Raw genomic sequence first — 17,975 nt, 5'->3', positions numbered from 1 at the left:
AGGAGGCTATGAGGAATAAAATTGAAAATGAAAATGGGGAATGTGTCAAAGAGAAACCTAGTAGTGTTGATGTTGAATTGGTGTTTGAATAAATTTGTATGAAATTTGCCAGTTTATCCACAGAAATTCTTGAAACAACCAGTGATAAAATTTTATAAATGTCCATAACACAGATGATAACAGCTGAGTGTCCCCCAGGATAAATGAATAAAAAATTCAGTTTGTTTTTATTAAGAACAGCATTTCTTGTTTTATGGGATTTTGTGTTATCAAGAATGCATTATGATGTCACATTTTTCGTTGAAAAAGCATGCATAGTACAAATTCATATGACATACAAAAACATGTGATCTAATCAAGCTATTTTGTCCTTGAAATATCACCCCAAAACTTCCCCAAACAGCATGAATTGGGAACTTCAATGCTATACCATGACATATTGCTTGGACACAGGTCACAGCATCCCTGAAAACATCCTTATATTCCAACTGAAGTTTTACTTTTTTTCTCACACTTGTGTATAAAGGTTGAATGAATGTACAGTAAAAAAAATTCAAACTTGGTACATACTGAGTATTCCTCTGACAATTTAATTTAGTAAAAGTATACAAATAAAAGAGTAATCTATGATATGTTCTGGGAACCTCATTTCTAAGACACAATACTACATACCATAATATTTCTGGATTTTGGTGCAGATCTTTCAATGTGTTTGTTAACTTCAGTTTTCAATCTGATGACATAAGTACATTTTGGCTGTAAAGAAAAGCATATTCAATGTATTTTCTTTCAAATATCAACGATATATGTACCGATTATCAGGTTATCTGCATGTTGATATCGTAAAATATCACCTGCTAGACATAATATAAGATTTTTTGTTGAGTGAGCGTAGCGAACAAGCTCACAAAGCCTTCATATAATGTCAAGCAGCTGATATTTTACAATACCAATATGCAGATAATCTGATAATTGATTTTTCAGGCTATATTTGCTTGTTTCAGAAGTGTTTTCTTTGTTTCACCAGCACACAAAAGATGACTTGATAAGTTCGGGTCAAAGTTATTAACGTCGGTTCAAACATTATGACGTCGCTTATATGTCCGGGTCAAAGTTATTAAGGCGGGATCAACGTATTTGATGTCACAAAGACATGATACAGAATAATATTAAGAGCTGAACAGAGTGATATAGACAGTGGGACGACATAATATAGATTATCAAGACTCTTCAAACAAAAGGAAGTTCCCCAGCTCAGAAATGGGTTTTTCTCATTGCTGAAGGACATATGGTGACTTATAATTGCTTTTATCAATACAAAATCTCCTTATTTTTATATTGTGAAAGTGTGGAAAGGAGTAGGTCCGGTAAGACCTCTTTTTGGCCCCAAAATATAGCGGTTTTACAAAATTGTTAAAATGTAAATTTTTGATTAGTTATTGGATAGCAGAATGGTTCTGCTACATAAATATTGTCTGTTTTTGACACTACAATGCACATATATTGGGTACTAGCACCGTGAAGTCGTGCTAAATTACTGAAATCTTTACAATTCCATCATTTTAGTTAAATTTTACACGGTTTCCGGGTAAAACATAAGTGGCCGCATTCGTGTTCATCCAAAATATTGAAACGGAAGTTGTATTTGATGATAATACATGACATATGTAAAGATTGAGGATGAACACGGATGCGGCCACTTCCGTTTTTGACAAAAAACATCTGAAAAGTGACATTTTTTGGGATATTTGGTAGATTTTCCATATTTGAGCTTGAATCGGATCGTTTTTAATGACTTAATAAGTTAAAATCTTGCACATAAATTAATTGAATCATATGAAATAGACACTTAAGTGTTTAAAAAGTGGTAAAAATCTTTCGTCAGATGAAACTGAAATTTGAGGACCTACTCCTTTCCAAGTCCTTATTTATCTACTTTATTGAAGGTCAATATGAATAAATAATTGAAGACACAACATTTAAGGATGTACTTATGTGAGGTTCGGTGAAAATTAATAATTCAAGATTTAAAATTGATACTATAAGCTGGTAGAGCATTCTTTAAGAATTAAAACAAGCTAAAAATATTGATAGGTCATCGGCCTCCTTTTAGAGATATTTTAGATTTAAAATATGACGGAAAAGGCTGACTCCGGCTTTTACCTAATGTTTGCATTGGTAATATTTGGGTCCAAAAACAAAATAAGATAATTGAGAATCTTCTAAAATTTTGGTAAATGACCTTGGTGTTATGGGGCAAAATATTTACCTTGTTTTGTATGGAAAAACAACAAGGAGTCCGAAAAATATGACACAAATTCCCAAACCTCACCTAAGTACATCCTTAAGTTACTTGTGGCCAAACAACACTGACAATTAACCAGTATGCTTCAGGAATTTGTGAATTAATGTGTTAGGACATTTGTTGAGTATATTTGAACATTTGAATCTTATATTAGTCTATAATTTTCTAAAAAGTTTTTGCCTAACTTCATTTGAATATATTATTAGTTGTAATTTTCTATCTACAATTCTATAAAATAAGAGTATAGTTCTCAGGTAATCTCTCACTGAACTAATGAAAATTACAATACCTGATATAGTATTGTAACATTACCTGAAGACCTCTTATACGATAAAGTCCTTCTTGGTCTGTTTTAGACTCCTCCTGAAACAAGGAGCACCCTTCTCCTTCTCCCATGGCTTCTACAATTATTCCTTGTTCAGCCTCTCCATTCAATGAGGTAACTTGGCCATAACAACTACAATGTAAGAAAGTGGTGTTTAGGTTGATTGACAAAATAATAGATAATAATATTAAGATTTCATAAAATTATTTCTTAGTTACTAATTTCTACTTACTATAAAAAATCTTGGCATTATTATGTTAAGGTATAAAGTTCAGTAATGATTAAAGGTATTGCATTTTTTAAAATGATATTTGGTACCATTTATTAGTTCTTTAAAATGTGTTATTATACCGTATATATATTACAAACAATTCTATCACATTATCAAGTGACATGGAATAATTCAGTTGTTTTTCATTCAATTGCAAGGAAGGACAATTAACCGTTAAAATTTATACCAGCAATGAATTACCCTATTGATCACCTGGAAATAACCTATAATTGTTAATGTTTGTGTCATTTTGGTCTTTTGTGGATAGTTGTCTCATTGGCAATCATACCACATCTTCTTTTTTATATATTCAGCTCCATGATTTGTACACAAGTTATCTCCCATGAAAATGAGGTCACAGAAGTAAATAAACAAAATGACAATGTTTATGTTACAGAAAGCCCATAAAAAGACAAGGAAATAAGACTTTTGACATGTATCTAGTGACGATGATATCTCTCATAAACAGCCCTTTTCAATACAAAATTCATATAATACAAAGTATATACAAAATTTAGTCCTGGTATCTATGATGAGTTTATTTTAAGGGCCATCAATATTTAACAAAAAAGATTCAACTTTTGTTGTACATACAAGAACTTCCACGCCTGTAGCTGTGACAAAAATGTATTTTCAAACTTGTTTTGTTACTAAAATAAGGTCAATGATTCCTTTGGTATAATAAAACAATTGTGGCTCCTTAGAAGCAATGAATATCCAAAATTGTCAACCCTTACAAGTTATTTCACTTTGGGCTGCACCCTCAATGAAAAAACCTCATGTTCACAATTAAGCATTTAGCAGTAACCTTTGATTTTCCTGTTTGAATTGTTTTCAACTATTATAGCTTCTTGTATGATGTGAACCGAAAGATTTAAAATCCTGAATTTGAGGAAGGACCCTCATTTCATCATTTATTCATAATAAATCAGGTTTTGAGACGAAAATATTTGGTGGGGTCTAAAATAATGACCTGAGACAACTTACCTAAATGCTACTCTCTTTCCACTAATAGTGATATTCATTGTGGTACCTTCTAATACTTCTATAAGCTGGGAAGCTGGTTCAAACTGGTATTCTTTCATCATGGATCTCAAGAAATATTTCCCAGGTCCCTACAAATATAATAAAATTTTTGAGTGCCTTTTGAACAAATTTTAACTTATGGGTGTGGGATATGGGGATTCGAAAATTTAGATATTCTTGAGAGAGTTCATTTGCGTTTTTGCAAACATATATTGAGGTTAAAAAATTCGACCCCCAATTTTATGGTCTATGGGGAATTGGGAAGATGTCCCATTTCTGTTACCGTCAAGTCACTTATGATTAATTTCTGGTGTCGTTTACAAGAAGGAAAAGAGAGCAAAATATCATGTTTATTATATAAGCCGTTATATGTAAATATTAATAACTATGGTTATGATAGTAAATGGATATTATATATAAAGAAAATTTTTGATGACTGTGGAATGTCAAATATATGGCAAAGTCACAACTTATTTGAGAAACGTTGGGTTGTATTGAGTGTTCAGCAAAGATTAAGAGATCAGTTCATTCAAGAATGGTCAACAGAACTGAACACTTCGCCCAAGGGGCTGTGTTATAGATTGTACAAAAATGTTTTTAAATTTGAACACTATTTATCAGTACTACCATTTAATTCATTAATAACCTTATGTAAATTTAGATGTGGGAATAACCGTTTGCCCATTGAGACGGGAAGGTGGCGCAACATACCAAGATCTGAAAGATTGTGTCACCTTTGTGGCTCAGGTGACATTGGTGATGAATACCATTATATATATCATGTCTTGTAATTATTTCAAAGATGAAAGATGCAAATACTTACCTCATTATTGTATTAAAAATATAAATGTTATCAAATTCAAACAAGTATGTTCAACCCAAAATATTGTTGAACTTGAGAAACTTTGTAGATTTATTAAATCTATTTCTGTGAAAGTCTATCCTCCTGGTTAATACAACTATATGTTTATTTATCATTTGTGTAAATATTTATCATATTAATTTTGTATTTCACACATGCTATATCTTATATATATTATTGTTATATCTTCTCTGTAACTATGTATTTGGTTTATGAGAATAAAGATCATTCATTCATTCATTAATTCCGGGTGCGGGAATTTCTCGCTACATTGAAGACCTGTTGGTGACCTTCTGCTGTTGTGTTTTTTTATTTTGGTCGGGTTGTTGTCTCTTTGACACATTCCCCATTTCCATTCTCAATTTTATTAATGTATTTTTCAACACAGGGCATTTTCAATTTTATTTTTCAACGTTAACTAATTAAAAAACTAATGTTATTGAAATGTGGATTCTTTCTTGATTGCAAAAATATATATTTACTTCTAATAAAAATTCAATTGACTAAAATAGATATAATGATTGATGGGAAATAAACTAATAAACAATGGTTTTTTATTATTAAAAGCTTATAAATTTTAAAACTGTTTAAAGCCAATTCCTGATAAAAAAGTGAACTAATCTAAATTGTTGATTAATTACAGATGATTATTGGAAATTTATCAAGTAAATTATAGGCCATTCTTGAATACCTTTTGTATATACATATTTATATTCATATTTCATTTTTTTAAGATCTTGCTATTCCATTAATCATTTATCTTTCAGATATAATTTACAGAATTACTTTATGTAATGTAGATCAAAAGTAATTGGCAATAAATAAATCTATCATCCTTATAAATATCAAACAAATAATACACACATTTGTGTAATCAATTATGAGGTCAAATACTTGTGTATTAAGAATTAGATGCATATTGGAGAAGTCTGTACAATTATGTAAGACTGATGTAGATAGGTAATGTGGTCAATTTGATTGGCAGTTTGGGCATTGTAATTAGTTACCAATTAGGTACCAACACAAACTTGCACTTCAACTTGTGTAAATAGTAAACAACAGCTATTTTATAATTATGAGGTAACCCTTGCAAATGACCTGCATGTTGACAATCATTCAATGCTGTTTTACCATATGAAATACAGCAGACCACCTCTATGTTTTCAACCTATAAATATATCACAAAGATGTCATAGACTAATGATAATTCTGATAATAAGCGGTGATATATCATTAAATCCTGGTCCAGTAAAGAATCCATGTGGCCTATGCCATAGACCAGTTGCTAAAAACCATCGTGCAATATACTGTGAATCATGCTACTGCTGGTGGCATATCAAATGTGCGAACATCACCCCAACAGATTATAAGATGTGGGGCAATACTGACGATCCATGGGTATGTCCAGAGTGCAACTCGTTTCACTTCAGCGACTCCTATTTCAACAATTCCTATGAGATCAATAGTAATGAGGAAAACTCTTTCTCCTCACTTTCATCATCACTTATTTACCAAAATGACACATTAGCCAGTAATGACTCACCAAGTGAAAATGATGTATTTGACCAACTCAGAGAACTTAAAAAGAGACATCCAATGCAACTCACCTGTGCATACTTAAATATAAATAGCCTAAGACATAAATTTTGCTTAATCGAAGACTTGCTATCATCTAGTCTAGTTGAAATGTTATTTATTGCTGAAACTAAAATAGACAGTTCTTTTCCAGATGCTCAGTTTCGTGTAAATGACTATCATTTTTGGAGAGCAGATAGAAATCAGAACGGGGGAGGACTTGTCGCATATGCTCGATCAGATCTGGTATGTGACAGGAAGTGTAATTTAGAATTTAACTCAGTAGAATCAATTTGTGTAGACCTATTTGTCAATAATAGAAAATGGCTAATAACAGGGTTATATAGACCACCATCTATGTCAAATTCAGAATTTAGCAAAGACTTTATAGATACCTTTGACAAAGCTTCAACAAAATATGATAATATTTTAATGTTAGGTGATCTTAATTATGATATGCTAGTAAATGAGAAAAGTAATACTTTAAAAGATGCTTGTGATGTTTGTGATTTAACAAATCTGGTCCATGAACCTACATGTCATACAAAGGGGAATAATCCAAGTCTGATAGATGTTGTACTGACAAATAAATCTAGTTTATGTATGAATATAAGAAATTTTTAATACTGGTATTAGTGATGTTCACAATATGATCAGTGTACAGATAAAGGGTCAAATTTCAAATAAGACCACAGAATATAAAACTTATAGAAGCTTTAAAAATTTAGATCAAGATAATTTTATTTCAGACTTAGAAAAAATTGAATTTTCTAAAATAATAGATCAAGATGATATTAATCAAGCATATTCAGATTTTGAAAAGGCTGTGGTAAATGTTTTAGACCAACATGCTCCATTGAAAAAAAGAAAACAATGTAAACAACCAGCACCATTTATGAACCAGGAGCTACGAAAAGCAGTATACAAAAAAAGACAACTGTACAACAGGTATAACAAACAAAAATCAGGTAATACCTGGGAACTCTATAGACAACAGAGAAATCTAGTCAATAAAATAAAGAAAAAATCCATTAAAACATATTTTTACGAACGCTGCATAGGCGGACCAAAAACATCTGATTTCTGGCCTACTATTAAACCTTTTATTACAAACAAAGGTAGCAACTTCACAAAAAATATCATTCTATGTGATGAAGAAAACATAATAAGTGATCAAAAGAAAGTAGCAGAACACTTCAATGACTTCTTTATAAATGTGGCTAAAGATATTGGCAACAACACACCTGCTAATAATAACCATCCAAGTGTTAAAAAAATACACGAAAACAAAACTGCCACACAACAACTAGAATTTAGTGCCATCTCAAATGAATTTGTAGATAAACAACTTAAAAAATTAAACATAAAAAAGGCAACAGGAATAGATGGCATATCAGTTAAGGTTCTAAAACTAGCACAACCAGTTATCACAAAACCAATAACTGAATTGATAAACAAGACTATTAAATCAGCCACTTTTCCAGACAAATTAAAAGAGGCACAAGTTGTACCATTGCATAAAAAGAACAACGTACTTGATGTGGGCAACTATAGACCAGTAAGTATACTTCCAGCAATTTCAAAATTTTTTGAACGAGCAATTTACAACCAGCTAGTTGAATACTTCAATACACACTTTCATCCATACTTATCTGCATTTCGACCAAAATATGGATGTCAAACTACTCTACTCAGGATTATAGAGGACTGGAAAATGGCACTTGATCAAAATAAGTTTATTGGCTCAATTCTAATGGATCTATCTAAGGCTTTCGATTGTCTCCCTCACGATCTTCTACTGCTTAAGCTTGAAGCATATGGTCTTTCAACTTCCTCATTAAAACTCATTAAAAATTACTTATCTAACAGGAAACAATGTGTTCGAGTTGGCTCTAGTCTGAGCAATTGGCAAAACATATACAAAGGAGTACCACAAGGTTCTATTCTAGGTCCTATACTGTTTAACATCTTCATTAATGACATATTTCACTTCACCACAAACAGTTCACTCTACAATTATGCTGATGACAACACATTATCTTATGCAAATAGAGATATAGACACCGTTATCTCCACACTTGAAAAAGACAGTTTGGCTCTAATAGAATGGTTTTCTTCCAATCAAATGAAGGCAAACCCTGAAAAATTTCAAGCTTTGGCAATTGGCAAAAAAACAATGGGCAAAAACATTACATTTGATCTAGCAGGTAACAAAATAAAATGTGAAAAAGAGGTCAAACTATTAGGCATCACCATTGACTTTGAACTAAATTTTAACACGCATATATCAAACATCTGCAAAAAAGCATCCAGACAACTAAATGTATTAAAAAGACTTGGCAAATACTTAAACAAACTTGGAAAATTAACAATATATCACTCCTTTATCATGTCAAACTTTAATTTCTGTTCATTGTCCTGGCATTTCTGCAGCGAGGCCAACACTAAAAAAATTGAAAAAGTACAAGAAAGAGCACTTCGCTTCATTTACCAGGATCACAACAGCACATATGAAGACTTACTTTTAAAATCAAAAATGCCATCACTTAAAGTAAGACGCCTAAGAACTATGGCAATAGAGGTCTTTAGAACACTCAATCATGAAAATCCAGTATACCTCCATGACCTTATAAATATTAAAAAAACAAAATATTCTTTCAGATACCAAAATTTAGCTGAAATACCAGACGTAAGAACAACAAGGTATGGCTTGAAATCTTTCAGATATTCTGCTGCCAAACTATGGAATGAGTTGCCAAACCACTTTAGAACTGAAACATCTTTTACCCAATTCAAGAGTCTAATAAACTCATGGAATGGCAACTCATGCCATTGCAATGCATGTGCATAGTTTTATATTTTATGTTATAGCTTGAAATATAATAGTGCTGCTTCTTGTGAATGTTTGCTAAGCTTTTTATAATTTGTGAATGCTGTGCTTTAGTTTTTATGTTTGCTTTTAGTGCTTATGCATGTGTATAATATAGTATTTAATAGTGCAGCCTAAATGTGCATGAAATGTATGTTCTATGTCTTTTATGTTTTAATATTTGTATTGTGTATTATTGTTATGTAAATGTATGCGTTTGTCGGTTATAAAAGCTCAGAGAGCTTATGTTTATTTGTTATATGACATGCCGACTATAAATAAAGCTTTGAATTGAATTGAATTGAATTGTAATTAAAAGTCCACCTTGTCTCTGATTGTTTAGTGATAATGACAGTTGTCAATCATACTAGTTGAATCAATACCCACTTACCTAATAAAAATGTTTTTAAAAAAGCCTGCACATCAACACACATTAATGACATTCTTGAATGAACTGCTCCAATAAAATACCCAGTTTTTTCAGTTTATTTGTGTATTATGTGCACATACATGAGAACTATAGGGAACTTTATTTTAGTGTGAATACATTTAGTAACAGTAGCTAACCTGTCCTGTTGTTAGGGAGGGTGGTGCCTAAGTAAAGATTTAGAACAAGTTCTAATCTTTCCAAAAATTATGTGACTGAAAAATTGTAAAGGATTCATGTCTCATTTAATCTGCAATTGAATAAATATACAAATTTCCAGAATATCTTTGTCTTTGTACAAATCTTGATTTTAGTTTCCAGTCCAATTATTAGATAGAAATCTTGCCATTTGGGGATTCTTAAATAAGTCAATGATAAAAATGTTGTGTTACTGTCATAGACCTGAATATGGACAAGGTCAGTCTGGGTTAGAATTTACGCTCTTTAAAAAAAAACTTATGTTGTAAACTGAAGTATTGTATTAGCATAAATATAGAGCATAATTGAAATTGAAGGAGTGAACTCATAGTTAATCTTTCAGAACCTATTTTGGACAGTGTTCAATAAGATGAAAAAAAATAAAAGAAGGCTACTGTACCTCATTAACATATACATAACAATAAAATGATTAATTACCAGTTCAGGGAAGACAATTGTACCATTCTCTTGTGTAATATTATTACTCCTGTATTGTTTATCTCCACTAAGGGACAACACCACTCCAGGTAGAGCAGTCCCTACTTTGTCTACCACCTGTAAAACAACAATATAGGTGCAGATTTAATGTAAAACAACAATATAGGTGCACATTTAATGTAAAACAACAATATAGGTGTAGATTTAATGTTAAACAACAATATAGGTGCAGATTTAATGTAAAACGACAATATAGATGCAGATTTAATGTAAAACGACAATATAGGTGCAGATTTAATGTGAAACAACTATATAGGGGCAGATTTAATGTAAAACAACAATATAGGTGTAGATTTAATGTAAAACAACAATATAGATGCAGATTTAATGTAAAACAACAATATAGGTGCAGATTTAATGTAAAACAACAATAACAATATAGGTGTAGATTTAATGTAAAACAACAATATAGGTGCAGATTTAATCTAACTTCTAACAAATTTCAATAGAGTTTTACAATAGTTCAATATCAAACACTGTAAACTAACTTATTTTCCCGGATACTTTATTTCACGTTTTACCCTTCTTGACCACTTCGCTTCTATTTAATTTTGCCATTTTCTGATTTACTTGATGAAGTTTAATAAGGAAAGATCCAAGTTTTAAATATTCACGACGATTTATATCGCAAAAGTAGCGAAAATAAATCGCTCACCAAAAATAATTTGGTTTACAGTATTCAGTCTTTTAAAAAGTTTATTTTACCAAGGTTCATCCCACTTTTAATGTCACCATTTAATTTTAATACAAACTGTAATAGGGTTACCAATAAATTAGACTATGCTAGGTTATGGATCCTTTGAATAAACTTAATCTCAGCTTTAATATATTGTTTGTTATCATGCTGTGCTGTTCCATCACTGTTACAGGTTAGGGGAGGGTTGAGTGCCTGCTAACTTGTTCAACCCTGCCACTTAAAATATGTGTAATTCAATGGTTGTGGCTTATAAATGTATATCATATTTGTTTCCCATTTGTTGTTTTGTACACAAATTAGGCTATTGGTTTTCACATTTGAATTGTTTAGCATTTTATTGTCAGACCCATTCAAAACTTGCTGTGCTGTATGGGTTTTGCTAATCGATGAAGGCAAAATAGTGACCTATGGCTGCTAGCATTTAAGTCATTTGGTCTATCATATCACATCTCCTTATTTCATATTATAAATTTATATAAGTCATTCAGACGGCTACAAAGAGAACTAGAGGCTCCAAAGAGCCTGTGTCGCTCACCTTGGTCTATGTGAATATTAAACAAAGGATGCATTTGAATTCATGACAAAATTGTGTTTAGGTGATGGTGATGTGTTTGTACATCTTACTTTACTGAACATTCTTGCTGCTTACAATTATTTCTATCTATATTGAACTTGGCCTAAAAGTTTTAGTCGAAAATGTTAGTTAAAATTTACAAATTTTATGAAAATTGTTAAAAATGCACTATAAAGGACAATAACTCCTTAAGGGGTCAATTGACCATTTTGGTCATGTGAACTTATTTTTGGGTTTTACTTTGCTGTACATTGTTGCTGTTTAAAGTTTATCTCTATCTATAATAATATTCAAGATAATAACAAAAAGCGGCAAAATTTCCTTAAAATGACTAATTCAGGGGCAGCAACCTAACAGCAGGTTGTCCGATCCATCTGCAAATTTCATGGCAGATTGATCTTGACCTGATAAACAATTTTACTCCCTGTCAGATTTGCTCTAAATGCTTTGGTTTTTGAGTTTTAGCCAAAAACTGCATTTTACCCCCATGTTCTATTTTTAGCCCTGGCGGCCATGTTGGTTGGTTGGCCAGGTCATGCCACACATTTTTTAAACTAGGTACCCCAATAATGATTGCGGCCAAGTTTGTTTTAATTTATCCTGGTAGTTTTAGAGGAGAAGATTTTTGTAAAAGATTACTAAGATTTACGTAAAAGTGGTTAAAAATTGACTGAAAAGAGCAATAACTCATAAAGGGGTCAACTGACCATTTTGATCATGTTGACTTATTTGTAGATCTTACTTTGATGAACATTATTTCTGTTTACAGTTTATCTCTATCTATAATAATATTCAAGATAATAACGAAAAACAGCAAAATTTCCCTAAAATTACCAATTCAGGGGCAGCAACCCAACAACGTGTTGTCCAATTCATCTGAAAATTTCAGGGCAGATAGATCTTGAACTGATAAACAATTTTACTCCCTGTCAGATTTGCTCTAAATGCTTTGGTTTTTGAGTTATAAGCCAAAAACTGCATTTTACCCCTATGTTCTATTTTTAGCCATGGCGGCCATCTTGGTTGATTGGCTGGGTCACGCCCCACATTTTTTAAACTAGATACCCCAATGATGATTGTGGCCAAGTTTGTTTTAATTTGGCTCGGTAGTTTCAGAGGAGAAGATTTTTGTAAAAGATTACTAAGATATACCAAAAATAGTTAAAAATTGACTATAAAGGGCAATAACTCCTAAAGGGGTCAATTGACCATTTTGGTTATGTTGACTTATTTGTAGATCTTACTTTGCTGAACATTATTGCTGTTTACAGTTTATCTCTATCTATAATAATATTCAAGAAAATAACCAAAAACAGCAAAATTTCCCTAAAATTACCAATTCAGGGGCAGCAACCCAACAACGGGTTGTCCGATTCATCTGAAAATTTCAGGGCAGATAGATCTTGACCTGATAAACAATTTTACCCCATGACAGATTTGCTCTTAATGCTTTGGTTTTTGAGTACCTAAATACCCCAATGATGATTGTGGCCAAGTTTGGTTTAATTTGGCCCAGTAATTTGGCCAAGTTAACGACGACGGACGAGGACGACGGACGAGGACGACGGACGATGGACGACGGACGCCAAGTGATGAGAAAAGCTCACTTGGCCCTTCGGGCCAGGTGAGCTAAAAAAGCAACAAATACTAAAATCACATTATGTAGCTCACTTTAATATTCACAATAGAAACATAGCAATAATTATTAAAAGCACAAAATGTTGTTCCCCTTTATATAACTAACCTTGACCGATATTTCTCCCAGTTTATAAGCAGAGAACACAGCCATCTCACCATCTTGTTTTACAAACACATAACCATGTTTCTCCGCAGTAACTTCATAGTCATTTCCTTTGTGTAGCGGTCCAATCCTGGAAAACAAACTTAATATGTGCAATCGATTTCCTTGACAAGTCCATTGTTATCTTCAATTTTTAGATTCACTTAATTTGCTGGATTATATTTTTTTCTCATTGTAGACATGGTTTATGGTTTTCTTAGAAACATTTTGTAAAATTTTAATTCTTCAAGTAATGATTTTAACCTTAAGGTGGTACCCATCACTTTCACTAAATTTATTTGGCTCGTTTAATTTTCATAAAAATTGGACAAAGTATTGACTTAAAACCCTTTGAAAAAATATAAAAATTTCAAATAATTTGAACCTACCGTTTTATTAGAAAAAAATACACTGGTTATATAGCAGTTTAACAAACTATATTTTGATCATTGAGAGGCTTAATATTCCCTTAACAACACAACGTAATTAAAACGTTTAGCTGATTTTACAGAGTTATCTCCCTGTATTGTTAGGTACCACCTTAATTGCAATTTTTTATCCTGACAATGTAGAAAGTATGAAGCTATCTCTCTAGCTTAAGTATTGTTATTCTTTCATCATGTAACTTATACATACAGATATTTTCTTACTGTCAATTTTTTGATCTCTTAGAAAGAGATATACAGTTAACTCTTCTTGTCTCGAACTCGGTTGACTCGAAATTTCGGATGAGTCGAAGTTTTCATTTAGTCCCGATTTTTATTCTATACAAAAGTATGTAATTCGTCTCCTGATGAGTCGAAATTGGATGAGTCGAAATTTCGGTTGAGGAACTAAATTTATGGTCCCAAGGTTAACAAAAGCAATCAAAATTCATTTTTTATCTCGATCTAATACACAAATGTCAAAACATGACCTCCGGGATTTAAATGGATTAAAGAGTTAATCTGACAATACACGTGTAATTAAATTTCCGGTCACTGACCACTGTATTGATTTATGACATGCTATTTCCATGAGTGTTTGTTTACCGATGATTATCTTTTATAGAATTTTTATAAATAATTAGTGATACATTGTTAATGTTCACGAAAAAGTATTTAAAATGTTTACAAAACAATAAATTTGTGATTTACACTAATGAGCTTGGATGGGTATAAAGTGAGGATTGTGGCTTCCATTGCTGATCACCTTAAAACTACTCAAACGGCGTCTTTAATCTTGTTATATTTTCTTTTGAACAGAAAACAAAATGAATAGAAATCAAAATTTTCTTAAATCTCTTGTATCCAGGAATAAACAATTTTATCAGCTATAACCGACCTCAATAACGATTGGAAATTACTTTCTTGGAAAGCCATAGGATTTTTTTTAATTGAAATAATTGAATAAGTAAAAATAATGTTATTATGATAATAAAAGACTGTGACATACAAATACATCGATCTGATACTAGAATATCGATCCCCTTGCCATATTCACAGGGATTTATTTTAGCTTTACCAAGCTAAGCAAGAGTTGTGTCCCTTAGATTGTCAACTTCCGGTGTTTGTTTGAGTCAAACTATGTGTATCTTGAAATATTTCTCTGGTCCGGCTGACTTCGACATAACAAGAGTCGACTGTAGATTATTACTAGTAAAACCTCAATAGTTGAGATGGTCAACTTCATATATACTTTAAGAATAAAGAAGACATAAAAAAGCAGCCAATTGTAGAAAAGATTTCAGTGCCTCTCTAAGATTTGCAACATCAAAATAATAAAGTGCCAATTATATTTTTTTATTTTCTTTCTTTTTAGATCACTTGTTCAGAACGAAAGCCACATTAAGTTTGGAACTTATTCCGTCCAACTACTCCTACCTGTGTCTTATCAATTGCATTTTAACTTACTTAAATCCACCATTAGCAGCTGAATCAACAGAAACAGAAGGTGCCTGGACTCCTTTAGTTGTCACAGTGATATTAACTCCCATTATTGCAGGTTTAATATGACCAATGATAAACACACCTCTCTTACCAATAAACTTAGCTACCTCACCGGCACAGGTATCTAGAAAATAAATTATAGTCATATATAAGTGTCAATCAAAGTTTGTTAACACTCCTCTCTTACTAATAAACTTAGCTACCTCACCAGCACAGGTATCTAGAAAATAAATTATAGTCATATATAAGTGTCAATCAAAGTTTGTTAACACTCCTCTCTTACCAATAAACTTAGCTACCTCACCGGCACAGGTATCTTAAACATAAATCATAGATATAAGTGTCAATCAACAGTTTTATGCAATTACCATTTCTTCAATATCAGTTGGTTATTTTGTTTAAATGATTTTTTTTTTTTTTTAAATCAACAGAACCTGTTAGAATCCTATGAAAGACTGCAAACTAAATATTCCTTTTTGACAGTGCCATTTAAAGTATATCTGATGTTCAGTAGATGCTGTTTCTTCATTTTTTAAATAGACCGGTTGGTTTTCCTGTTTGAATGTTTAAACAGTACTAATTTTTGGGGCCGTTTATAGGTTTGCTTTGACCTATAATGGTTTACTTTTATAAATTGTGACTTGGATGGAGAGCTGTCTCATTGAACTCATACCACATCTTCTTATATCTACTTACCTCCTAAAACAGCCACTTCTGTTTTGGCAGGACTGAATAACAGTTCTTTGGAACTAACACTAACTTCCAGCTTTTCACCAGTTCTGAAATGAAACACAATCTTCTATAAAGCTTTATTCAATTTTATATGAAATGCAAGAACAGAAAGTATATAACTATATCTATATATACATGTATTGGGTCCATTACAATGTTTTCCCTTGGTTAAAACTTCTATAGACAATGTTGCAGAAACTTCTTTTGCAACTCATTCATTGAAACAAAAACACAACATAACATGAACGTCATTCCTTGGTATGTGACTCACAAATTTTATATAAAATTTCTTCTGACTTCAATTCAGATTGTGAATTAATTGCTGAAGTGAGCACATATATAACCTCTACAAAAATTAGTTTTATATTATAAAGGAGACTGAGATTCATTAGATATTACCTTGTCCAGTGTATCTCAGAGATATTAGTTTAATATTATAAAGGAGACTGAGATACATTAGATATTACCTTGCCCAATGTGAGAACTTGTAAACAAATGGTCCAGTTGGTTGTGGTGCTTTGTTGTCTTTGGTATCAGCTGGTGGGGATTTGTTTTCTGTAGTCAGTGGACCAAGGACTATTGGTGTTTTATCCACTAGTGATCTATAATATAAAACATACATACATTTCAACTATTTGCTTGCTTTAAAATACTTTCAATTTATGTGTCAGAAGTAATTAAATGATGACAATTATGTTTTCAGCTTGAATATGTTGGATTTTCATCATCAGTATCTTTGTTTTTAATGTAGTTCAATAAACCATCTTACACAACTTTGCATACAATTTTATGTTCTTTTTTTTAAAAGTCAGTAAAATTGAAATTTGATAATTAAAAAATGAATTAATAGATAATATATAATTCATTTTAGGAATACCTATTTATTTCAATGATTGATTTCATGTGTTAACACTGATATTTCACAAGAGTGCACACACTGAAATGTCTCGCCTTCTTTAATAATCATTGATATTATATTGATAGTCTTAAGTATAAAGCTTTATTACAACTGTCACATAAATGTTACATTAACCAAGATAACTAAACAAAGACCAACGAACCATGAAAATGGGGTTAAGGTCAGATGAACCATGCCAGGCTGACATGTACAGCTAACAATGCTTTCATAAAACAAATATAGTTCACCTAATACTCATAGTTAAAAAAAAAAGACCAAAACACAAAAACTTGACACTGAGCAATGAACTGTGAAAATGAGGTCAAGGTCAAATAAAACCTGCGCGACTAATATATAGATTATAAAATATTTCTATACACTTAATATAGTTGACCTATGGCGTATGGTATTCGATAAAAAGACCAAAACTTAAAAAATTAACTTTGACCACTGAACCATGAAAATGAGGTCAAGGTCAAATAACATCTGTCCGCTAGACATGTTCACCTTACAATAAGTCCATACAACAAATATAGTAGACCTATTGCTTAAAGTAAGAGAAAAACAGACCTAAACACAAAAACTTAACTATAACCACTGAGCCATGAAAATGAGGTCAAGGTCAAATGACACCTGCCAGTTGGACATGTACACCATCCAGTCCTTCCATACACCAAATATACTAGCCCTATTGCTTATAGAATCTTAGATATGGACTTTTCCACCAAAACTTAACCTTGTTCACTGAGCCATGAAATGAGGTTGAAGTCAAGTGAAAACTGTCTGACAGACATGAGGACCTTGCAAGGTACGCACATACCAAATAGAGTTATCCTATTACTTATAATAAGAGAGAATTCAACATTACAAAAAATCTTAACTTTTTTTTCAAGTGGTCACTGAACCATGAAAATGAGGTCAAGGACATTGGACATGTGACTGACGGAAACTTCGTAACATGAGGCATCTATATACAAAGTATGAAGCATCCAGGTCTTGCACCTTCTAAA

General features: G+C 31.8%; 2 protein-coding genes across 3 annotated transcripts in view; one reads left to right on the top strand and one right to left on the bottom strand.

Moving 5' to 3' along the window:
- The window catches only part of LOC134701615 (BOS complex subunit NOMO1-like), a 52,106-nt gene that overhangs the window by 13,176 nt on the left and 20,955 nt on the right, over window positions 1-17,975 (bottom strand). Inside the window, exons 18-26 of one of the 2 annotated variants that reach the window (XM_063562753.1) lie at window positions 16,535-16,669; window positions 16,032-16,114; window positions 15,539-15,555; window positions 15,300-15,442; window positions 13,372-13,498; window positions 10,297-10,413; window positions 3,889-4,016; window positions 2,618-2,762; window positions 673-756 (exon numbers count right to left, since the gene is read on the bottom strand). In XM_063562753.1, the coding sequence (XP_063418823.1) occupies window positions 673-756; window positions 2,618-2,762; window positions 3,889-4,016; window positions 10,297-10,413; window positions 13,372-13,498; window positions 15,300-15,442; window positions 15,539-15,555; window positions 16,032-16,114; window positions 16,535-16,669 (979 nt within the window). Of the gene's footprint in view, window positions 1-672; window positions 757-2,617; window positions 2,763-3,888; window positions 4,017-10,296; window positions 10,414-13,371; window positions 13,499-15,299; window positions 15,460-15,538; window positions 15,556-16,031; window positions 16,115-16,534; window positions 16,670-17,975 lie in introns of both variants that reach the window. The other variant, XM_063562751.1, reaches the window with a different exon arrangement.
- Window positions 5,910-9,536, top strand: LOC134701636 (uncharacterized). The gene is made up of 2 exons (XM_063562769.1): window positions 5,910-6,610; window positions 9,026-9,536. The coding sequence occupies exons 1-2, from the start codon at window positions 5,924-5,926 to the stop codon at window positions 9,041-9,043; spliced, it is 705 nt and encodes a 234-aa protein (XP_063418839.1). The 5' UTR covers window positions 5,910-5,923; the 3' UTR covers window positions 9,044-9,536.

Source organism: Mytilus trossulus, unplaced genomic scaffold (genome assembly GCF_036588685.1).
Source record: "Mytilus trossulus isolate FHL-02 unplaced genomic scaffold, PNRI_Mtr1.1.1.hap1 h1tg000247l__unscaffolded, whole genome shotgun sequence".
Lineage (NCBI taxonomy): Eukaryota > Metazoa > Mollusca > Bivalvia > Mytilida > Mytilidae > Mytilus > Mytilus trossulus.
This window is presented reverse-complemented; position numbering and strand designations above follow the sequence as displayed.